At 55.1% G+C, this 19,137-nt stretch overlaps 1 protein-coding gene across 5 annotated transcripts in view; it reads left to right on the top strand.

The window, feature by feature from the left end:
* CSNK1D (casein kinase 1, delta) overlaps nucleotides 1-19,130 on the top strand; it is a 30,895-nt gene extending 11,765 nt beyond the window's left edge. Inside the window, exons 2-10 of one of the 5 annotated variants that reach the window (XR_001137993.1) lie at nucleotides 4,863-5,011; nucleotides 5,599-5,827; nucleotides 6,250-6,420; nucleotides 7,047-7,195; nucleotides 7,779-7,873; nucleotides 8,917-9,088; nucleotides 9,670-9,809; nucleotides 12,850-12,913; nucleotides 14,106-14,576. Coding sequence is in view for 4 of the 5 variants with exons in the window: in XM_012656426.1 (XP_012511880.1) it covers nucleotides 4,863-5,011; nucleotides 5,599-5,827; nucleotides 6,250-6,420; nucleotides 7,047-7,195; nucleotides 8,917-9,088; nucleotides 9,670-9,926 (1,127 nt within the window). In the remaining variant the exon portion in view is untranslated. Of the gene's footprint in view, nucleotides 1-4,862; nucleotides 5,012-5,598; nucleotides 5,828-6,249; nucleotides 6,421-7,046; nucleotides 7,196-7,778; nucleotides 7,874-8,916; nucleotides 9,089-9,669; nucleotides 10,631-12,849; nucleotides 12,914-14,105; nucleotides 14,584-18,667 lie in introns of those variants that run through there. The other 4 variants (XM_012656429.1, XM_012656427.1, XM_012656428.1 and 1 more) reach the window with 4 other exon arrangements.
* The last annotated feature ends 7 nt before the right edge of the window (nucleotides 19,131-19,137 follow it).

The raw sequence follows: 19,137 nt of genomic DNA, 5'->3' as shown, positions 1-19,137 counted from the left end.
CTTGAGCCCAGGAGTTTGAGGTTGCGGTGAGCTGTGATGACGCCACTGCATTCCAACCTGGGTGACGGAGACCCTGTCTCAAAAAAAAAAAAAAAATCCATAATAATACAGGTTGAGTATCCAAAATCTGAAACTTTTTTTGAGTGCAAACATGACATTCAAAGGAAATGCTCGTTAGAGCATTTTGGATTTGGGATTTTGGATTTTTGTATTAGGGATGTTCGACTGATAAATATGTCATGCAGATATTCCAGAATCTGAAACACTTCTGTCCCAAACATTTTGGATAAGGAAAACTCAACCTGTGCTATATATACATGTACACAGATATGAAGAGAGACAGCTCCACAGATGATGGCCAACTAAAAGATGCAGTTACTTTTAGTGCTTTTCATCCTGTGTTTGGGTCCAGACTTCATCTGGCATGATGTCCCCCCTGCCCAAAGGACTTAAGATGCCCACTCAGGCAGGCCTGCTGGGGATCGTGCGAGCTATGGGACTGCGTGTGTCGGTGCATTTTCCGTCATAGTCCTTTGCTTGGGTTGGGCTGAGCTGCTTGGATCTGTGGGTTTGTTTTCATCTAGCTATTTCTTTAGTGTGGCCCCCGGTCTTCCCTTCAGGGCCGCCAGTCGTTCGGGTGAGGTGGCTGGATGCTGTCCCACAGCTCGCCAGCGCCTGCGTGTGCTTGCCTCTGTTTGCTGTTCGATAGTTTCTGTTGCTCTGCCTTCAAGTTCGCGAGTCTTCTGCAGTGTCGGTTCTGTTGTTAATCCCACCCAGTAAAGTTTTCATCTCAGACAAGGTAGTTTTCCTCTCCAGATATTAGAGTTGGGTCTTTCCATATCTCCCATGCCTTTGTTTAACTTTCTTGACATGGAATTCAGTTATAGAACTTTTTGACATGGAATACAGGTAAAATTATTAATAACTTTTTATGCCTTTTGCTGTTGATTCTAACATCTGGGTCAGTTTTAATTGATTGATTGCTTACTCTGACTGGTGTTTCTGTTTCTTTGCCTGCCTGGTAATCTCTGGATGCCAAACACTGAGAGTTTTACCGTCTAGCGCGCGGGGTGTTTTATCCTCCTCAGCTTTGTTCTGGGTGGAGTTCTGGCGCGTTGCTCTGTGCAGTTCCCTTTTTTGTGGTGATGCTCATGGCAGTGAACTGGGGCACTTGGGAACTGGCTGCTTCCTTCTTTCCAGCATCAGTGTGTCGTCTGCCAGATGTCCAATGTCCTAGAAACCGCCCTTTCACATTTTACGTTTTGTTTCCTTAGTTATCTCGAGTGTGAGGGTAAATTGGGTCCCTGTTACTCCATCTTGGCTGGAAGTAGAAGTAACTTTTACACTTCAAAAAGACAATAATGGCATCTTTTTCTGATTGTGAGGTCAGAAATGATTTCTTAATGTAAGATACTGAAAGCATTATTCATGAAGAAAAAGTATGATGAATTTATCTTTGTTAAAACTAAGCACCTCTTTTCTTCAAGAAACTCCAAAAGAAAATAAAAAACATGCCATTAACTGAAAGAAGATATTTGCCTCACATAAAGCCAACAATGATTTGTTTCCCAGATTTTTTTTTTTTTTTTAAGAGGCAGTCTTGCTCTGTCACCCAGGCTGGAGTGCAGTGGCCTGATCATAGCTCCCTGCAGCCTCCAACTCCTTCCCGAGTAGCTGGGACTACGGGTGTACACCACCACATCCAGTGTTTTTTATTTATTACTTTTCGTAGAGACAGGGATGGGGTCTCCCTATGTTGCCCAGGCTAGTCTCAAACTCCTGGCCTCAAGCAGTCCTCCTACCCCAGTCTCCCAGAGTACCAGGATTACAGACGTGCGCCACGTCACTTGGCCAGTTTCCAGAGTCTGTAAGTTAAACTACTATAAAAAGGAAAAAGATACCATAATAGAAAAAAATTGGCAAAAATATAGGCACAAGCATTTCAGAAAAGAGGTAAATACATAGAAAAGATGCAAATGGAGCGTTTGGAGAGAAAGCATTTTGTACCTACTGGGTAACAAGAGTCTGGAGAGAACGTGCACCAACAGGAAGTCACTCCTGCCAGTGTCAGTCTAAATTGGTTTATCCATTTTGGAAAGTGGTTTGGTGTTATCTCGTGTGCCTTATGTAGCTGGACAGTTTGTACCCTACAACTCAGCAACTGTGTTTCTAGGTATGTACCGGAAGAAGAAAAGATGTGAAAAAGGATTTCATGTGTAAGAATTTTCACAGTGGGCGTGTGTAAGAATGTACTTAACAGCATCTTTTATAACAGGAAAAGCAAACGTGCACCATTCCCATGACAGGAGGGTTGTGGTGTGTTCTCTGAATGGAATGTTATGCAGCACGTTACTTACTCAAGCAACAAGGTTTCTGGGGAGTGGTCATCTGGGGAACGGGGGATGAGATCACAAGGTGGGGGGCTGGGTGCTGCTGTCAGGAATGTTCCAGGTCTCAGTTACATTATGCTTTATAAGGTCAATACTTGTTAGATTTGTTCCCAAGTAAAACGTTAATATTATCTATTTTAAAATAATGAAATAAGTTTTAAAATGAAGGGAATTTCTTGATTGGTATCAAAACTTGCTATAAGGCTAAACTAAAAATCTATATATCTTTATGTCCTTGCCATGGAAGGACATAAAAGGTTGATCCAGCTAATTCAGAAAGCTGTATGTAAAACCGTATCTATAGTTAGGATCCAGTGCTGCGAGGACATACCAAAAAACCATGTGCTCTTGTGGATATAGGGGGAAAAGGACCAAAGAGCATATTCTGGGGACAGTATTTTGAGAAATTCGTCTATTTCTACAGCATTTGAATTTTGACTCTGCAGTAAGGCTGCCGTGCACATTCTTGGACAAGTGCACAGGCCTCTCCTCGCGGCCGTCGACTGTCCGTGCAAACTCTCTGAAGTGTCCGGGTCGTTCACCGTTTTTCAAAAGTGAATTGTTTCTCTTTTTAGTGTTGATTTGTATCTTCAGAGCTAATATCTTGAAACCATCTTTAAATTCTTTCCCTTGTTTGGGGTTCAGGATCACTTGATTCTTTCTGTTGGATATGTCTGTCTTTATTCTCACTTACACTGGTTTATGTACTTAAGTCTGGGTTACTGTGCAAATCTCCAGAGAGTTTTCATTGCTTTTGCTTTTCTTTCATTCAATCAAATATTTAGGTTGGTGCAAAAGTAATTGTGGTTTTGGACCGTGAATTTTAAATCATAACCACACTCGGACACATCTTTATTAATCAAAATAGGAACCATTATAATCAACCCATTTTTGCCAACGAAAAATAAGTTTGTTTATTCCTCCTGTAGCATAAAAATTCGTGCTTCGGGATTTGATGAACTCTTGGAAAGCATTTTCTGCATTCTGCTGGTTGTGGAAGCGTTTTCCCAGCAAAAAGTGGTTGAGGTACTTGAAGTGGTGATCAGTTGGCGAGAGGTCAGGTGAATATGGCGGATGAGGCAAAACTTCGTAGCCCCATTCACTCAACTTCTGTAGCGTTGGTTTTGCGATGTGCAGTCGGGCGTTGTTGTGGAGAAGAATCTGGCCCTTTCTGTTTACCAATGCCGGCTGTAGGCATTGCAGTTTTCGGTGCATCTCCTCGATTTGATGAGCATACTTCTCAGGTGGAAGGTTTCGCTGGATGAGAAAGCTGTAGTGGATCAGACCGGCAGCAGACCACCAAACGGTGACTGTGACCTTTCTCTGGTGCAAGTTTGGCTTCGGGTAGTGCTTTGGAGCTTCTTCTCTGTCCAGCCACTGAGCTGATTGTCGCCAGTTGTCATAAAATCCACTTTTCGTCGCATGTCACAATCCGATGGAGAAATGGTTCATTGTTGCGTACGAGAAGAGAAGGCGACACTTCAAAACGACGATTTTTTTTTACTTTTGGTCAGTTCATGAGGCACCCTACTTATCAAGCTTTTTCACCTTTCCAATTTGCTTCAAACGCTGAACGACCATAGAATGGGCGACGTTCAGTTCTTCAGCACCTTCTGGCATAGTTGTGAGAGGATCAGCTTCGATGACGGCTCTCAATTCCTTGTTGTCAACTTCTGATGGCCAGTGTGCCCCTCATCTTCAAGGCGCTCGTCTCCTTTGCAAAACTATCTTGACCCACCACTGCACTATACGTGCATTAGCAGTTCCTGGGCCAAATGCATTGTTGGTGTTGCCAGTTGTCTCCGCTGCTTTACGACCCATTTTGAACTCGAATAAGAAATCGCTTAAATTTGCTTTATGTCTAACATCATTTCCACAGTCTAAAATTAATACAAAATAAATAGCAAGTAATAAGTCATTAGCAAAACACATAAAGTGAGAAATACACATTAAAATGGTGTATAACATAACCACATTTAAGAATGTATTCCGATATCAATCAGCAAATTTCAGTGCTAAAACCGCAATTACTTTTGCACCAACCTAATGTTTCTGCCAACATCAGACTAATTAAAAAATTTTTTCTCTCTCATCCAACCCCTGGTAGCTGCCTTTCTCTCCTTTTTCTCAGCCTTGCATTCCAGATCTTTCTTCTAAGCTTCCCCTGCTCTCTGGTGAACTGGTTTCTGACTGGCTCTGCTGGTCCTCTCTGCCTAAGCAGCGCCTTCTCCCTGCATTTCCCACTCCCCTGCCCTAGCTTTGATCATCTTCTGCCCCTTTGATTGACCCCACAGTTGGCTTTGTGCTGTCCGTGAACGGATGCGGCCTCATCTCCGCTACAGGTCCTGAGGACGGGCGTTGTTGGGGCCTCCTGAGCCCCTTGACCCCCCGACCTCCCCACCCCTCACACACACGAGGATGAGGACACGGAGTGGGGTGGCGGGGCTGAAGGGCTCTGTCTCTCTCTCCCAGTGGGCATCCCCACCATCAGGTGGTGCGGAGCCGAGGGGGACTACAACGTCATGGTGATGGAGCTGCTGGGGCCTAGCCTGGAGGACCTCTTCAACTTCTGCTCCAGGAAGTTCAGTCTCAAGACGGTTCTGCTGCTTGCCGACCAAATGGTAAGGACCCAGTTTTCTGATGTGCCCAAGCAGTGTGAGTGCTTGGTGCACACCGGTTGGTCTGATAGAAGTAATTGTCCAGTTGCTGTTCTGTCCCTTTTTATGCCTATTAATTCACAGAGAGAAAATGGAAATGAGTTTGACTTCAGCCTCAAGGTAGTGACACTGTTGATTGGTTTGGAGACCCACCCTCTCCGCGTCACATAGCACGTTCCCCTCGAGTGCTCTCCCGATTCTCTCAGGAATACGTGTTTGATTCCTAACAACTTGTGTAGTTTCTGAGCAAATTCTGTGTGTAGCCTGTGCAAGAATACAGCTAGTAGAGGCCATTGTCTAGTAGCGCCTGTCCTCTCCCCGAGAGCCAAGAAGACAGAGACCAGGCCTAGTGGGGTGTAGCGGGGCTGAAGGCACCTGGGGAGGTGACTTTGTTCAGTTCACCATCCACCCTTCCTCATTGTTAAGTTGCTCCTCTTTGACTGGAGGGTCGAGAATGTGCAGCTCCTGGCATGGCCCCCAGTCTGCTGAACAGGCTCCTTTCCCAGACGTGCTGCTCTGGGGTGCTGTCTCATGTTGCTCTCTGCTTGTAGATTAGTCGTATCGAATACATTCATTCGAAGAACTTCATCCACCGAGACGTGAAGCCAGACAATTTTCTCATGGGGCTGGGGAAGAAGGGTAACCTGGTCTACGTCATCGACTTTGGGCTGGCCAAGAAGTACCGGGACGCAAGGACCCACCAGCACATCCCCTACCGGGAGAACAAAAACCTCACAGGGACGGCGCGGTACGCCTCCATCAACACCCACCTCGGCATTGGTGAGCCCCTGGGTGTGGGGTTACTGACCTAGGGTGCCTCTGGTCATGTCTGTCCCTCAGCCTGGGGAGGCTGGCCTCTCTGGCAACCTCAGGCTCATGAGCGTGGTTGGTGACCACCACTGGGAGGTCTAGAGCTGTCCTCAGACCTTTGTAGCAGGCAGGCTGGTTTCAGTGACTGTCAGGTGTGGAGGGCAGGTAAATGCTGGATTTTCTAAGCATTTCTCTATGACATTGATGCTGTTCCATCAGGGGAGCTCAGGAATTTGCTCAGGAGCCCATGAGGGGCAGCTTTTGGTCAAAAAGTAATCCAAATATATTTTTCTGTTATCTCTAAAGTGTTTTCTGTTGTGCGTGTTTGCTGGGTATTTTGCTTTTACACAAGCACACGTGCTGTCCTTTACATGTTACCCTTTTCTTTTCAGAGCAATCTCGAAGAGATGACTTGGAGTCTCTGGGTTATGTGCTCATGTACTTCAACCTGGGCTCTCTCCCCTGGCAGGGGCTGAAGGCTGCCACCAAGAGGCAGAAATATGAAAGGATTAGTGAGAAGAAAATGTCCACTCCCATTGAAGTGTTATGCAAAGGCTACCCTTGTAAGTGTCCTCCAGCCTGTCCTTTCAGTAGAGCTGGTTCAGAGGGTCTGTGCAGGTGTCTGGCTCGCATCAGAAGACTCGCTCGCCTTCTACGGAAAGGGTGGCAGGAACGAGGAGCGCCTGTGTATGGAGATAGTAGGTGGCCATCGTGTTCCAACGTACCTGCCGAGTGCTGTCTGTGTGGCACTCTGAGGCCCCGGAGAGATGGCGAGCGAGGCAGGCCCGTGCTCGAGGCCGACGCCCAGAGGCAGGGCTGGGTCTCAAGGAGACCCGAGTGGCTGAGCAGGTGAGGGAGGGGTGGTCAGACCTGGCCTTCACACTGGCCACAGTTTGCCCTCCCTGCCGCCTCTTGCTTCTGGAGCTATAACTCAGTAAGTGTTCCTTTGTGTTTGTAGGACTGCCCCTGGAATACATGCCCTAGATAAAATCAAACTGTGCTCTTCGATGTTGAAAGTTTAGAAACTCTTTCCTAAGGCCTAGGTTCTTAAAGCGTGACTAATATTTCAGATTGCGTCTTTCACACCTTCAGTATGTGTAGAAAAGGAGGTTAACAGTGATGCTAACAGACACCACTCTGGGTCTCGGTTAGGAGTTCACTCATTAGCTTTGAGACTCTTGTTTTACAGCTGAATTTGCCACATACCTGAATTTTTGCCGTTCCTTGCGTTTTGATGATAAACCTGACTACTCATACCTGAGGCAGCTCTTCAGGAATCTGTTCCACCGCCAGGGCTTCTCCTACGACTACGTGTTTGACTGGAACATGCTCAAGTTTGTAAGCGCCACTGCCAACTCCTTCACCCCTGCAAGTGCGGCACGGGAGGCTGGCGGCCACCTCATCTGGTCTCGGGTCTCCTGTGGGCACTGCGCCGTGTGTGGTTCAGGTCAGACAGGTGTGTCTGCCGAACCGTGAGGCAAGCGTCCCTGGCAGACTTTGGCTTGAGAGGACGAGGTCTGGCTGAGGTTGAGGATGCTGGGAAGCCAGATGCCCACCAGGGAGAGTCGGGACCTGCGGCCTTGCCCATCACGCAGGTCTGCCCAGAACAGGCTCTGCCTGGGCGGCTTGGTCTGCTCTCGTTGAACGGTGGCTCTGTTGTGGTTGCCGATCCTGAGAGCAGGTTGGGTTTGTCGGCCTGTGGTGCAGCCTGTTCCTCCGAGGCTGCTGTGCGGCTGGAGGGCTCCACCCTGGTGCTCCCTGCCCCCTCCTGCCTCTTGCCCAGCCGAGCCTGGGGTGGGGCCAGTGGGAGCAACAGATATCTTTACTGCCCAGGAGGGGCTGGGGGCCTGGTGGGGTGTGCTCCGCCTGCCTGACCCTGTAGTGAGCTGGTTTTGCGAGGCGTGTCCTTGGTTACCCACAGTCTGTTCTTTGGGCCTTCGTGTGTGAGAACATCCTGCCTGTGTCCTGGGAGAACCTTGAACGTCTCAACAGGCAGCCTGTCCCTGGGACAGTTGTGTGAGTTTAATTAATTAACATTTGGACGCCACTGCCAGAATTGGCACTTTCGTTGAACTTTCATGTTCTCTTTCATTAAAAATGTATTCTGTTGTCAGTTTGAAGAAGTTGGACTCTTTCCAGGTGACAAAATCTGGTGGATGGGCAGAACTGCCTCTTCGGGGAGCGCAAGACGCACAGCGCACAGCCTCGTGAGAGGGCTGTGTGGGGCAGGCAGGGCAGGGGTGCCCGCTGGCTGGCCCGGGTGTGCTCTGCAGGGTGGGCGCAGGCCAGGAGAAAGGCCTGGGGCCAGCGGGAGCCCAGTCCCTCCAGGGCTGGACGCGGGAGTAGTCGTCCTGCAGTGCTGTTCTCGGTATCCCTCCCTCAGGCACGGGACAGACTTTGTAAAGGGCCAAATAGTAAATCATCCCAGCTTTGCTGGCTGCGTGTGTCACAGTAAACTACAGAGACAGGTAGCGCCTGGGTGTGGCACCGCATGCAGGCCCCGCCTTACAGCATTGGTCATTAGAATGTGATCCTCAGTGGCCAGTTCCTCAGCTTAACTGCTTAAAACCTGGTGCCCCTGCGTCTGGAATGTCCAGTGCAGACCTGACTGGCAGCCTTGTTGCTCTGCCTGCGTGTGCCTGCTGTTGCTGGTGTCACCGTGGCATGGCTCGACTCTGGCGGACTCTCACCTGACCAAATGCTACGCGCCCCCTTTCCTCCCCGACTGGGCATTTTGGACTGGTCCCCTCTTGGTGTCAGGGTGCGGATGTGCACAGAGAAGCACCCGCCCGATTGCTTTCTATTTGAAGTTCAAGGAAGTTCTGAGCCACCCGGCGCCCCAGCCTGGGAGGGGTTTTCTCTTGTGTGTTGGGGAAGGACACGGGGGCTGCGCACCCCCAGGGGTCATGCGGTCGCCCAGCAGGAGAAAGGTCATTTTCTGGCTCACTGCGTCATGGACAGCTTTTTGGGGCAATCTCGTCCCAAAGGCCCCTTGGTGTTTTCTCACGTTACCAGGGGACAGCCGGGTGCCATCCTAGTGTCACCTCCTCTCTCCTTAGGGTGCCAGCCGTGCTGCTGACGACGCCGAGCGGGAACGGCGGGATCGAGAGGAGCGGCTGAGACACTCCCGGAACCCAGCCACCCGGGGGCTCCCTTCCACGGCCTCGGGCCGCCTGCGGGGCACCCAGGAAGTGGCTCCCCCCACACCCCTCACCCCTACCTCACACACGGGTGAGTGTGCCCCTCGCAGAGCGCCCTCGGAGCGGGCCATGGGGAGCCCCTGGGGGGGCTCTCTGGCCTGTGGGTTGGGGGAACCCGGGCCCAGGACACATGGGGGCTGATCCTGGCGTGCCGGTTTCTGCTGATTCTTACTCCCGAGAGTAGGTGGGCGGGGGGCAGCCAGCCCGCGATGGCGCCTTTAGATGCGGTTCATAGACTTGGTCTCTTGAGTTGGTCTGATTGAGTTCCTGAAAGCTGTTACCAGTGTTTGTAATCGCTTATATACGTAGAATTTCCTTCTCTCACCACACAAATTTTTCCTCCACGAGCCCTTTGACACTCCTATGTCCCCACATGCTCTTGGCATGTCAGGGCGCTCTCCCCCCGGCAGGTATTCCTGGCTGGGCTGGTGCCTGCTGGGCTGCTCTGAGTGGGGGGTGGCTGTGGCTGTTGGCCCTGCTGTCCCTGCAGGCTAGTGAGATGTTCAAGCCACCAGGGGTCCTCGCCGACCACAGCTTCCCCAGGGGAGGCCCCTTGCGCAGGAGGCGAGGCAGCACGCAGGGTGCTCACTCCGCTTCCCTCCCTCCTCTCAGCTAACACCTCTCCTCGGCCCGTGTCCGGCATGGAAAGAGAGCGGAAAGTGAGTATGCGGCTGCACCGTGGGGCCCCGGTCAACATCTCCTCGTCCGATCTCACGGGCCGACAAGATACCTCTCGCATGTCCACCTCACAGGTACGCACTCCGAGCTCGCTGAGGCCGGGGTGTGCCAGGCCCAGGCGTGGGGATGTGTGTCAGCGCCGGGCCGCTGGCTTACCCTGTCTTCAAGGCTCAAAGTTGAGAGTAAGATGAGTTTTTTGAAGGGTTTGTTTTTTTTTGTTTTTAACGTTCCCCATTTTTGTTTTTAACCTGTGGGGAAGTTGCATTCCTAGTTGCTGCTTTGGCTTCTTGGTTGAGAGCCAGAGAGACAAGCTTTGCAGCTAACGGGCTTGTTCCCAGCTGCAGTGTGGCAGGTAACGGGCCGTGTTGAGGGCTCTGCCTCTGCTGCTGCTCGGGTGCCCAGCAGTCTTCCCCGTGCAGACGGTCACTGCACGCCTGCTCACCCTCGTCAGCAGGGGCTGTGTGGGCGCACCCCGTCTCTGAGAACTTCCTCGTTCCCGCTGGCCGGGCAGGGCCCCGTGCGGGAGCTGCCCACACCTCTGGCCGGGGCTTGGGGCTGTAGGAGCCTTCGGTGGTGGCCCACCCCAGCGGCATGCCATGTGGTGAGGCTTCTCATCTTCTGATGACCATGTCGACTGTGCTGCTCTCTTCATGAGGAAAGTGTGCTCAGAGAAACGTGCCTGCTGAGCGCCAAGGCAGGGTGGCCCGGCCTGGCCACGAGGGCGCTTCCTCACGCCCATCTTCCTCTCCCAGCATCCTCCCTCTCGCTCTGGCTTTTGTTGTTGTTGTTTTTTTGCATTCGCTAACATGCTTCTTTCAGTAGACCAGAACAACTTTTTACACATATACTGATTTCTTTCTCTTGAGGTAGTTTTCAGGGTCCCCTGTGGGGGCAGGGGCTAGGGGTCGGGGGTGAGCCCTGGTGGGGCTGGCATCCTGTGGGGTGCTTGGCTCACCCTCCGGTCTTCCTAGGTGAGCAGGAAACTCGTTCCAGAGGCGCGCTGCGGACGCGTCCTGTCCCCTGATGATGGGGCTGGGCCCGAGTAGTGCGTGTGCTCTTGGCTGCCTATCGTCTTATCAGAAAACGAATCCTTTCACTGAACACTTCTAACTCACTAATGATTTTACTGGAAGTGGACTTTTTGTGTGATTAACTTTCTCCCAAAGAGACCAAGATGCAGGGGATTTGAATGAGTGGTTATTTGAATTGTGGGCTGAAGGCTTGGCCAGCGCCGTGAGATTGGGGCCCTCGTGTGCTCACCCGTGGCCTGCGGCCCTGTGGCACACAGGCTCTCAGCAGGCTTCTCCGTGATCCCCGGAGTCCCCCGTCAACAACTGTGAGCAGGTCCTGGGGGGCCGTCAGGGCCTGTCCGTCCTCTCATGCGGCCCCTCCATAGTCTCCCAACCCGCGAGGAGGAATGAGCGCGGCCTGCGTGTGGTGGGCTCTGGCAAAGACCAAGGAAGGGGCAGGCCCAGCTTTTCATTTTTCTTTTTTTAAGAAAATAAGGCATCTGGTGGTTTGGGATCTTTGAGGAAGATGAAAGAGTCAGGAGTTCCCAAGGGTGCTGGGCAGTCTCAGGCAGCTCCTTCTGGCGGTGTGGCCCTGGCCGGCACCCAGGGCGTGGCTGTCTCAGCCCACCGGCCCCCGAGGGTGCTGGGGGACTGCACACCGCTCCAGGGTGGTGGAGAAGAGTGCGCTTCCTTCCCGCGATGAGCGCGTGGCTTGCACTCACACGCCAGTGCTCCCTTGGGCTTTTGTTTTCCACGTGAAGAAATGCAACGCGGGCGTTAAGAGCAGGGATGAGCCTCCAGAGAGTTTATCTTGCGGTGCTTTCCCTCCAGCAGAAGCATCTTAGCTTTTGTTCCTGGTCACCCCGGGTTTTCTTAAGACGCGTGTGATGAGGGCAGGGCGCCCGCACCACCTCCAGGACAGGTGCCCTCCTTGGTCACCCTCAGGAGGGAGTTTTTTCCTGTCTCTTGGAAGGCTTCTGCCCACACAGCACATCCCTTCCCTCCAGGCTCTGTTGGCACCAGCAGGCTCAGTGGCTCTGTGACCGGCAGCCGCCAGTTCTGCATCCAGGGGATAAACGAGGCTCCTTCTGGGACCCACAGATGAACGTCTGCCCTGAGGGTTGGAAGTTAAACGAGCGAGCGGGGTTGCTCCGGCTTTTACAGTTCAGCAGCTGTTACTCACACACACGCCCCGCCCAAAAAAGAAAGCTGGGGACTCTGGTGGACGTGGCAGCACGCTTGCTCCTCCGGATGAGCTCTGGGGAAGCAGGCAGCCCAGGCACAGGGACTTGTGGCGGGCACATCTCCCAGTGCGTCTTCTACGCAGGCTGCCGTTTCCCCAGTTTTTGTGCCCCTCTCAGGAGTCGGTGCTCCCGGTGGTGTGACAAGTTGACAGAAGGGCTTCCTGGCCCTGGGCAGGTCTGGACCGGTGACCAGCATCCGGTACGCGGTGATGCCCAACGTGCAGGTCACCAGGGCAGCCTCTGCCTGCTACAGGGCAGCCTCTGCCTGCTACAGGGCCTCCCCTCCTAGACTGCAGGGGCCGCGCCCCGTACCCCCTTTCAAGGGCAGTTTGAGTCAGGCCAGGCCTCTTTGGCCAAGTAGCATGGTGAATCTGTTTGGTTTTTGTTTTTGTTTTTTACTTTGTGAGAAGACAGGCCTCATCAGTCCAGAATTGTCCACAAAGATGCCAGTTATTCCTTCCGAGGCCTCGCTTTAATCGACACCCTGCCCCAAAATAAGGTCTGCAGCCCCGATCTGCGTAAAAGGAAGTGTGTCCTCCTGTTCATGTGTCCTGGGGCAGTGCTGTTGCCACCACTTGTAGCCCCACAGCCTGCTGGGCATCAGGTTCTCGGTGTGAGACGAGCTAGGAGGGTTTGTCCTGTGCCCCCGTCTAGAAGAGGAGCAGCTGCCACTCCTACTTGAGGGCCAGTTGTGAGGAGCCAGTGAGATTGTGGCCGTTCCCTGGGTGCCCCCAGGTGGCCCTGGCTGAGGTGAGGAAGCCTGTCTGGACACAGGAGATGTAGGCAGTCAGGGGGCCAGGGCCTCGCGTGCTGGCCGGCTGGTGGGACGCTTACCAACAGCTGTCTTTTCCCCACCTCAGAATAGCATTCCTTTCGAACACCACGGCAAGTAGCTGCTCGTCTCCCGTCGGAAGGCGGCACTGGGTGAGTGTGCTCATGGTGGGCTCGGCAGGTGGCAGGCACCGGGTGGGCTGGGAGCACCACCCCCCACCCCCAACCCCGCCTGTGGGCGCTCTCAGGTGAGGCTGGGCTGCATGCCAGGTGCCGGCAAGGTAGAGTGAGGCTTCTTCCGCTTTGTTCTTCTCCTTGTGGGGGTCCAGAGCCGCTGCCATCAGCTGCCCAGTCTAGGGGGAATGCCGTGCATAGAGCGTGTCTCTGAGCGGAGTGACTGTCCTGCTGTGCCCTTGGCCTGTGGCCCCCTGTGACCGCATTCGCCGTGCCGGTGCGCCCCTTCTGTCCCTGGGTGCCGTGTGTGGAGCGGAAGTGCCACGGCGCTGCCCTCAGGGCTGGCTCCAGGTTGCCCCAAAGCACTTGAGCGGCCTCGTCTGGGGTCGGTGGAGCCTGGGAGGAGTGTGTGTCGTGCTCAGCTGAGTGGCGCCTCGCTTGGTGTTGGGGGCTCTGAGCTCTTGCTGCATTCAGACTTCTTGGTCTCTGCCTGTCCTGGCTTTTTTAGTCGTTTCTCTTCCTATCTCTCATTTATCTCTGTTCTCATTTTGTGTTTCTTTTCAAACCTGGTCTCTGCCCAGCCATCTCGTCCACGCAGCTGTCGTCTATAATGACCCTCCGGCCACAGTCACCCGCTCCCCCGCGTTGGTGCATGGCTGGGCATCCACGCTGTGCTCCCTTCTTGTCGGTGACGCGGCCCTTGGTGGCTCCTTCCAGCAGGGGCTTGAGCTTCTGTCGGGTCTGGTGCCGCTGGGAGACTCGCTGCGGCTCTGATGCTGTGCGCACTCTTGGAAACGTGTTGACAGGAACTGCTTTTCACGTCTTCCCCCAAAGGGATAGTGTTTTCAAAACACCCAGTTACTTTCCAGGAAGGGAGGCTGGGAGCAAGTGTCTCTCCCCCTTGGATCCTCGCCGATGGCTGCCGAGGTGGCTCCGGGGTCACCTTGCCTGCATGCCTCTTCCCCCCTTCCCAGCATTCATTCAGAGCATGTGGCCTGGCCACAGAGGTCCCATCTCGTGGCCAGGGGTGCAGGCCTCCAGACGGGGGCACGGCGGCAGTGGTTGTCCCCTCCCTGCCAGGCTCCATCACTGTGGTGTCTGTACCCGAGCGCCCGGCTGGCCCGTTCCTCTGGCCTCACGCTGACCTTCTCCTGTGCTTTGGCTCCGACAGATTCCCGGTCGGGTGGCTTCCAGTGGTCTTCAGTCTGTCGTGCACCGATGAGAACTCTCCTTCTTGCTGTGAAGGGCAGACAATGCATGGCTGATCCTACTCTGTTACCAATGGCTTTACTAGTGACGCGCCCCCCGGTCTAGAACCGAAGTGTTAACCGGGAGCTCTGCAGGCCACTCACCCAGCGACGCTCATGGGGGAAACAAAACACAAACTAAACGGACAGACTCCAAGAGCTGCCATCACTGGGGCTGCCACCGAGGCCCCCCACGGGAGCTGAGTTGTGACGGGGCTGGGAAGAAGGCAGTGAGAGAGACTCAGACTCCCTTGCAAGAGCTGTCAGCCCCTCCAGTGGTGGTCACCTGTGCTCCCTGACGATTCCACTGTAACTACCAGTCTTCTACTTGGTTAAGACAGTTTTGTATCATTTTGCTAAAAATTACTGGCTTAAATCTGTGTAAAGAAATCTGTCTTTTTATCGTTTCTTTCTTGTCTATTTTTGCGGTCTTACAAATGGATGTTGACTTTAACGAATCCTGAAACAAAGACACTGGCTTGGAGTTTCTGTGTGAAGTGGAGTCAGGCAGGGAGAGGGTGCACATGGATATCGAGGGTGTGTGTTGTGTTTGTTTCGTTGTGTTTTGTCCACTTTAGAGAGGAAGTTTCTCATCCGTTCTGTTATGTGTGCGTGTGTGTCGTGGGACCTTGGCAGCCTGGTTTTGGCATCTCACTCACTCTTGCCTGCTGCAGACTGGGAACCTCGCCAACCCGCGGAGCGGGCCAAAGGTGCTGCTCCAGGCCCCACGCGCGCTGTCCTCCCAGGGCAGGGGCGGAGGACTCAGATGAGCTCGGAAGCAGAGGCTGTGAGACGGTGGGGCGCTCCGAGAGAGAGAGTTGAGTGCATCTGTGGTTCGCTGGGAGAGGACTGTGAATCAAGACTCGTTGGGGTCGCGTGTGGTTGCCTCGGTGGTACTTACTGCCTCACCGCCTTTGAATTTGGGAACTTCTCTGAACAGACTGTAAATACTGCCGTACGGATTGGCTGTTAATCTGTGCTAATGCCTATGTGCTCAACGCCACAGAGCGGGTCGTTCCCCGGATGCCAAGGGCGTTGCCCAGAAAAGCTGGCGTGCCGCAGGGCATCCACCCTGAAGTGCCGAGAAGCAGGTGACTCTCACAGCCTGACCAGAAGCTTCAGGTCCAGGACGGGTGGCAGCACACACCTTGGGACCCTCGGTTGGATGGACGTGAACCAATGAGAAGTGGAGCAGGGGTGGGCTGAGTCTCACCAGAAAGAAGTCGGCTCCCTGGGCTGGTGCCCCCCGCAGGGCTCGGGGCTGCCGATGTGCTTTTTTGCCTTTAATTCTGCAGCCATCAGGCCGCACGGTGGAGACAGCCAGTGCAGTGGGCTCTCCTGTCTTGGGAGTGAGGTGCGGTGTCTGCTCATAGCTACTTCTGCCTTTCTTCCTGTCACCTGTGAGGGTGTTGTGTTTGGAAACGGGGCGTGCATTGGGAGCTGGGGACCTGAAGGTGTCCACCTTGGATCCCTCCCTTCCCTGTGGCCCCAGCACAGGAGCTGTCCTGGTGGGCCTCCCAGGGTGTGGCCCTTTGCTGTGCTGGCCACACATCTGTCTGAGGCCCTGGGTGCTTCTTTCTGAATCTTGAGCTGGTTGCTCTGTAAGCATTTCGGGGTGCGGAGCCTTGATCAGGTGGGGCTGTGTGTCAGGGTGCAGGGGGAGGCTGGGGCGGGCCGGGGTGAGTTTGAGGTGTTCTTTGTTGGCGAGCGCCTTCATCCGTTTCACTTCCCCCACCCCTGGCGGTGTTAGCAGTGACAGCCCGTGTGGCACGAGCTTTGTAAATACCCGCGGTCCCGACGTAGCGCCAGCAAGATTGTGCAGGGCAGCCTCCGACCTCTGCATCCAGGCTCCAACCTGAAGTTGCTGGATTGCGTCGAAGTGGACTCGCTCCGAGTCCTCGAGGGTGTGTGGCTGTGGCAGTTCCCACCCAGTGTTTACCCCCCACCGTACTTGCAGGAAACATAGTTAGAATGTCTGTGTCAACCTGTGTAGTGGCAGCAGTCTGAGCTGTGCGTTTGTATCACCACTGTACTTGTGTACTTTAACAACTGTGTACATAATAAATTCCTAATGACTTCTACCTTTCTTCCCTGCCCCTTCCACGTGGTCTTTATTTCGTCGGCTTGGGAGTTTTCAGCGTGTTTTGGTTAACTGCATGAAAACTGTTTTTTTGAGGATGGGCGTTCCTGTCTGTCCTCGTCAGCCTAGTGGTGTCTTTGCCGGGGGAGCAGGCGGGAGGGCCGCGCGGCAGCCTTGCGGTGGGGTCGGGTGGGTGCTGCGCATCCCTCAGCCTCGCCTCCTTGAGGAAATAGGCCCCCGACCTCCACGCACTCTGGCTGTCCACAGTGTGGTGCTGCTGGCGGGTGGCTGCTTGTGGTTTCCTGTGGCGGCCCCCGTCCCGGGAGAGGTCCCCTTCCCCTGGGCATGGCCCTCCGTGTCCCTTGGTCTGGCTCACGGCCTTGGGCTCCCTCTGCTGCATGAGTTGTTGGAGCACAGGAGTGGCCTCGTCTCAGCTCCTGGGCAGACCCTCCGGGGTCTGGGGGAGAGTGTCAGCTGTTGGATGGGGGTGCCTGTTGCCTGGGCCTGTCCTGTCCCACAGACCGATCTGTGCTGATGAGCTGAGAGCTGGGCCAGGCAGCCTGCCCTCCCCTGCGCTAGGGCCCCCGGCCACAGCCCTGCGGCAGGGCCCACACCGTCTCCCCGCTCAGTTGAGCACGTGCTCTGTGTAGTAGTCGAAGCACAAGCAGGCCTTCCTGGGCCACACACACGGAGGCTGCTGGAGCTGTCTAGGAACAGGAGGGGTTTGCACTGGCCACACCTGGGCGTGTGCTGGAGGGCAGTTCCACGGCCATCCTGACAACTCTATAGGTTCTGGGAGAGGGCTGGCGAGGAGCTCCCCCCTCCCCGCTCACTCTTCACTGCCTGGGATGGAGAAGGTGACACGTGGAAACTCTCTGTGGCCATGGGATGAGGCGCCACCCTCACCCCACTCGCTGCCACATGGGCCCCAAGCTAAGCCCAAGTTCTAGCTCCTGCCTGGCCTTTCCAAGCCTAGAGCCTCCCTCCTGGCTTCCTGTCAGGGCACGTGTGGGGGTGAAGGGAGCTGGTCCTCTCTGAAGCCGGGTCTGGCTGGATCCCAGTCCTGAGGACGTGGCTTGGTCGTGAGGGTCAGGTGCTTCCCCGCAGGCCCTTGCTGGACCCCTGCCTCTGCCCTTGGCTCCCCAGTGTGGCTGCTCATGTCTGTCCCCAGGTTTTTCTGCGAAGGCCCAGGGCGGACACATCCCTCTGAGAGCAGGGCAGGGGTCAGAGATGCGCCCCGCCCCCGGCCTGACAGCTGACACATGGTCAGGGTGGGGCAGCAGCCCAGGTGCCGGGCTCACTGAACTCCCCCATATACAGGCGTCCCGTGCGTCCTGTGCTCCTGCTGCTCTCCACCCCCAGACCCATGCAGAGGTGGGCATGTGTCGCTGGGGGTGGGTCTAAGCAGGTCATTGGAAAGAGCCTTTGGCACCAGAATTTGTTACAGGGGTGGGCGGCAGCTCTGCTCACAGGCCATGCCCCCTGTTGCAAGGGCAGGCAGTCTCTTGAGGACAGGAAGTGGTCCTTTGTGGCTGTCTGGAACCAGAAAAGTAGGTGGAGGAGACATCTGCACACCCTCCTGCCCTCCCCGAGTAGTGGGCAGCGCAGACGCTGTAACCACACCGGAGTATTGCCACGCAGCATCTCCGTGAAGGCCCTGCCGAGGGAGGAGGGTGGCAGAGCGTGTGGACCCCAGCTCCCGCCCCCGTGCATCCTGCCCCCACCGCACAGCGCTGTCCTCCCAGAGCCTGCTGTCCTACCAGGGTGTGGTCTTAATCCTGACCATCTCAGTCCCTTCAGTGTCCCCAAGGCATGACTTCAGGGGTCACCACCTTCCCAGCTGCTTTGTGATGTGCCTGCCCCAATGGGGTCTTCAGCAAGAAGGGCCCAGGGCTGGGCTGGTCAGGATGAGGGTGCACCCAACACCCCAGGGCCCCTCCGGAAGCCCAGAATAACTGCTGGGGCTTCCAAGACCAGCTTATGCAGGGTCCCGTGGGCCAGGAGAGAAGGAATCCCAGTCTGTGCAGTCCCCTAGGGGCTGAGGGCAGCTGGGGAGGTGTGTGGGCAGAGTGTGCATCCGCTGAGGCCCACACCGCCTCGCCCCGTCCCTCTGGTTCATGGAGGCAGCTGCTGAGGACCACAGGCCTGTTAGCTGCAATCGGGGCTCAGCCCACCCTGAGGGCCTGGGGTCCCGGCCTTCCTCTCACGGGGTGAGATGAGATGCAGGGCAGGCTCTCCCAGGACACACGGCCTGTGGCTGCTTAGAGCCGCCAACACTGCCCACCAGCCCAAGTGCCTGCCCAGGGGCTCCCCACGCAGAGGCCACCAGCAGTGCCCAAGCCTGGCTCCTATGCAGGGCTGGGCAGGGACGGAACCTGAGACATGTGCTCTCACTTTTCATTGCAGAGGAGCAGGGACATGGCGTCTCTCCGGTTGCACGCAGCCCGCCAGGGCGCCCGCTGCCGTCCCCAGCGCCCGCGACGCACCACCTACTGAGAGCCCCAGCGGCCTCTGACCGGGCTCTCAGCCACGCAGGCTGCCGCCAGCCACCAGGGCAGGTGGGTGTGAGGTGCCCAGGGCAAGCCACGCTGAGCAAGGGCTTGATGGAAGAACGTGGTTAGCCAGCCCACCGCGTAGCACACTGCCCGCCAACCAGAGGGCGAATAAACAGAAGGCAGGAACATCCTCTTTCTTAAGCACATGCACCAGTGAGCAGAAGTCACCAGCTGTGTCCCAGCTCAAGGCACACACAGCCCAGGGCTCCCCTGCAGGTTTCACAGACCAGCGCAGGCGCGCCGCCTGCGTACCCCTCTCTAGCACACGCTCCTACCCCTGCCACGTGAGTGCTCTGTGGCTGCTAAGCAACCCCCAGGTCG

This window comes from Propithecus coquereli, unplaced genomic scaffold (genome assembly GCF_000956105.1).
Source record: "Propithecus coquereli isolate 6110/MARCELLA unplaced genomic scaffold, Pcoq_1.0 Scaffold501, whole genome shotgun sequence".
Lineage (NCBI taxonomy): Eukaryota > Metazoa > Chordata > Mammalia > Primates > Indriidae > Propithecus > Propithecus coquereli.
Note: the sequence above shows the minus strand (reverse complement) of the source record. Positions and strands in the feature narration are given on the sequence as shown.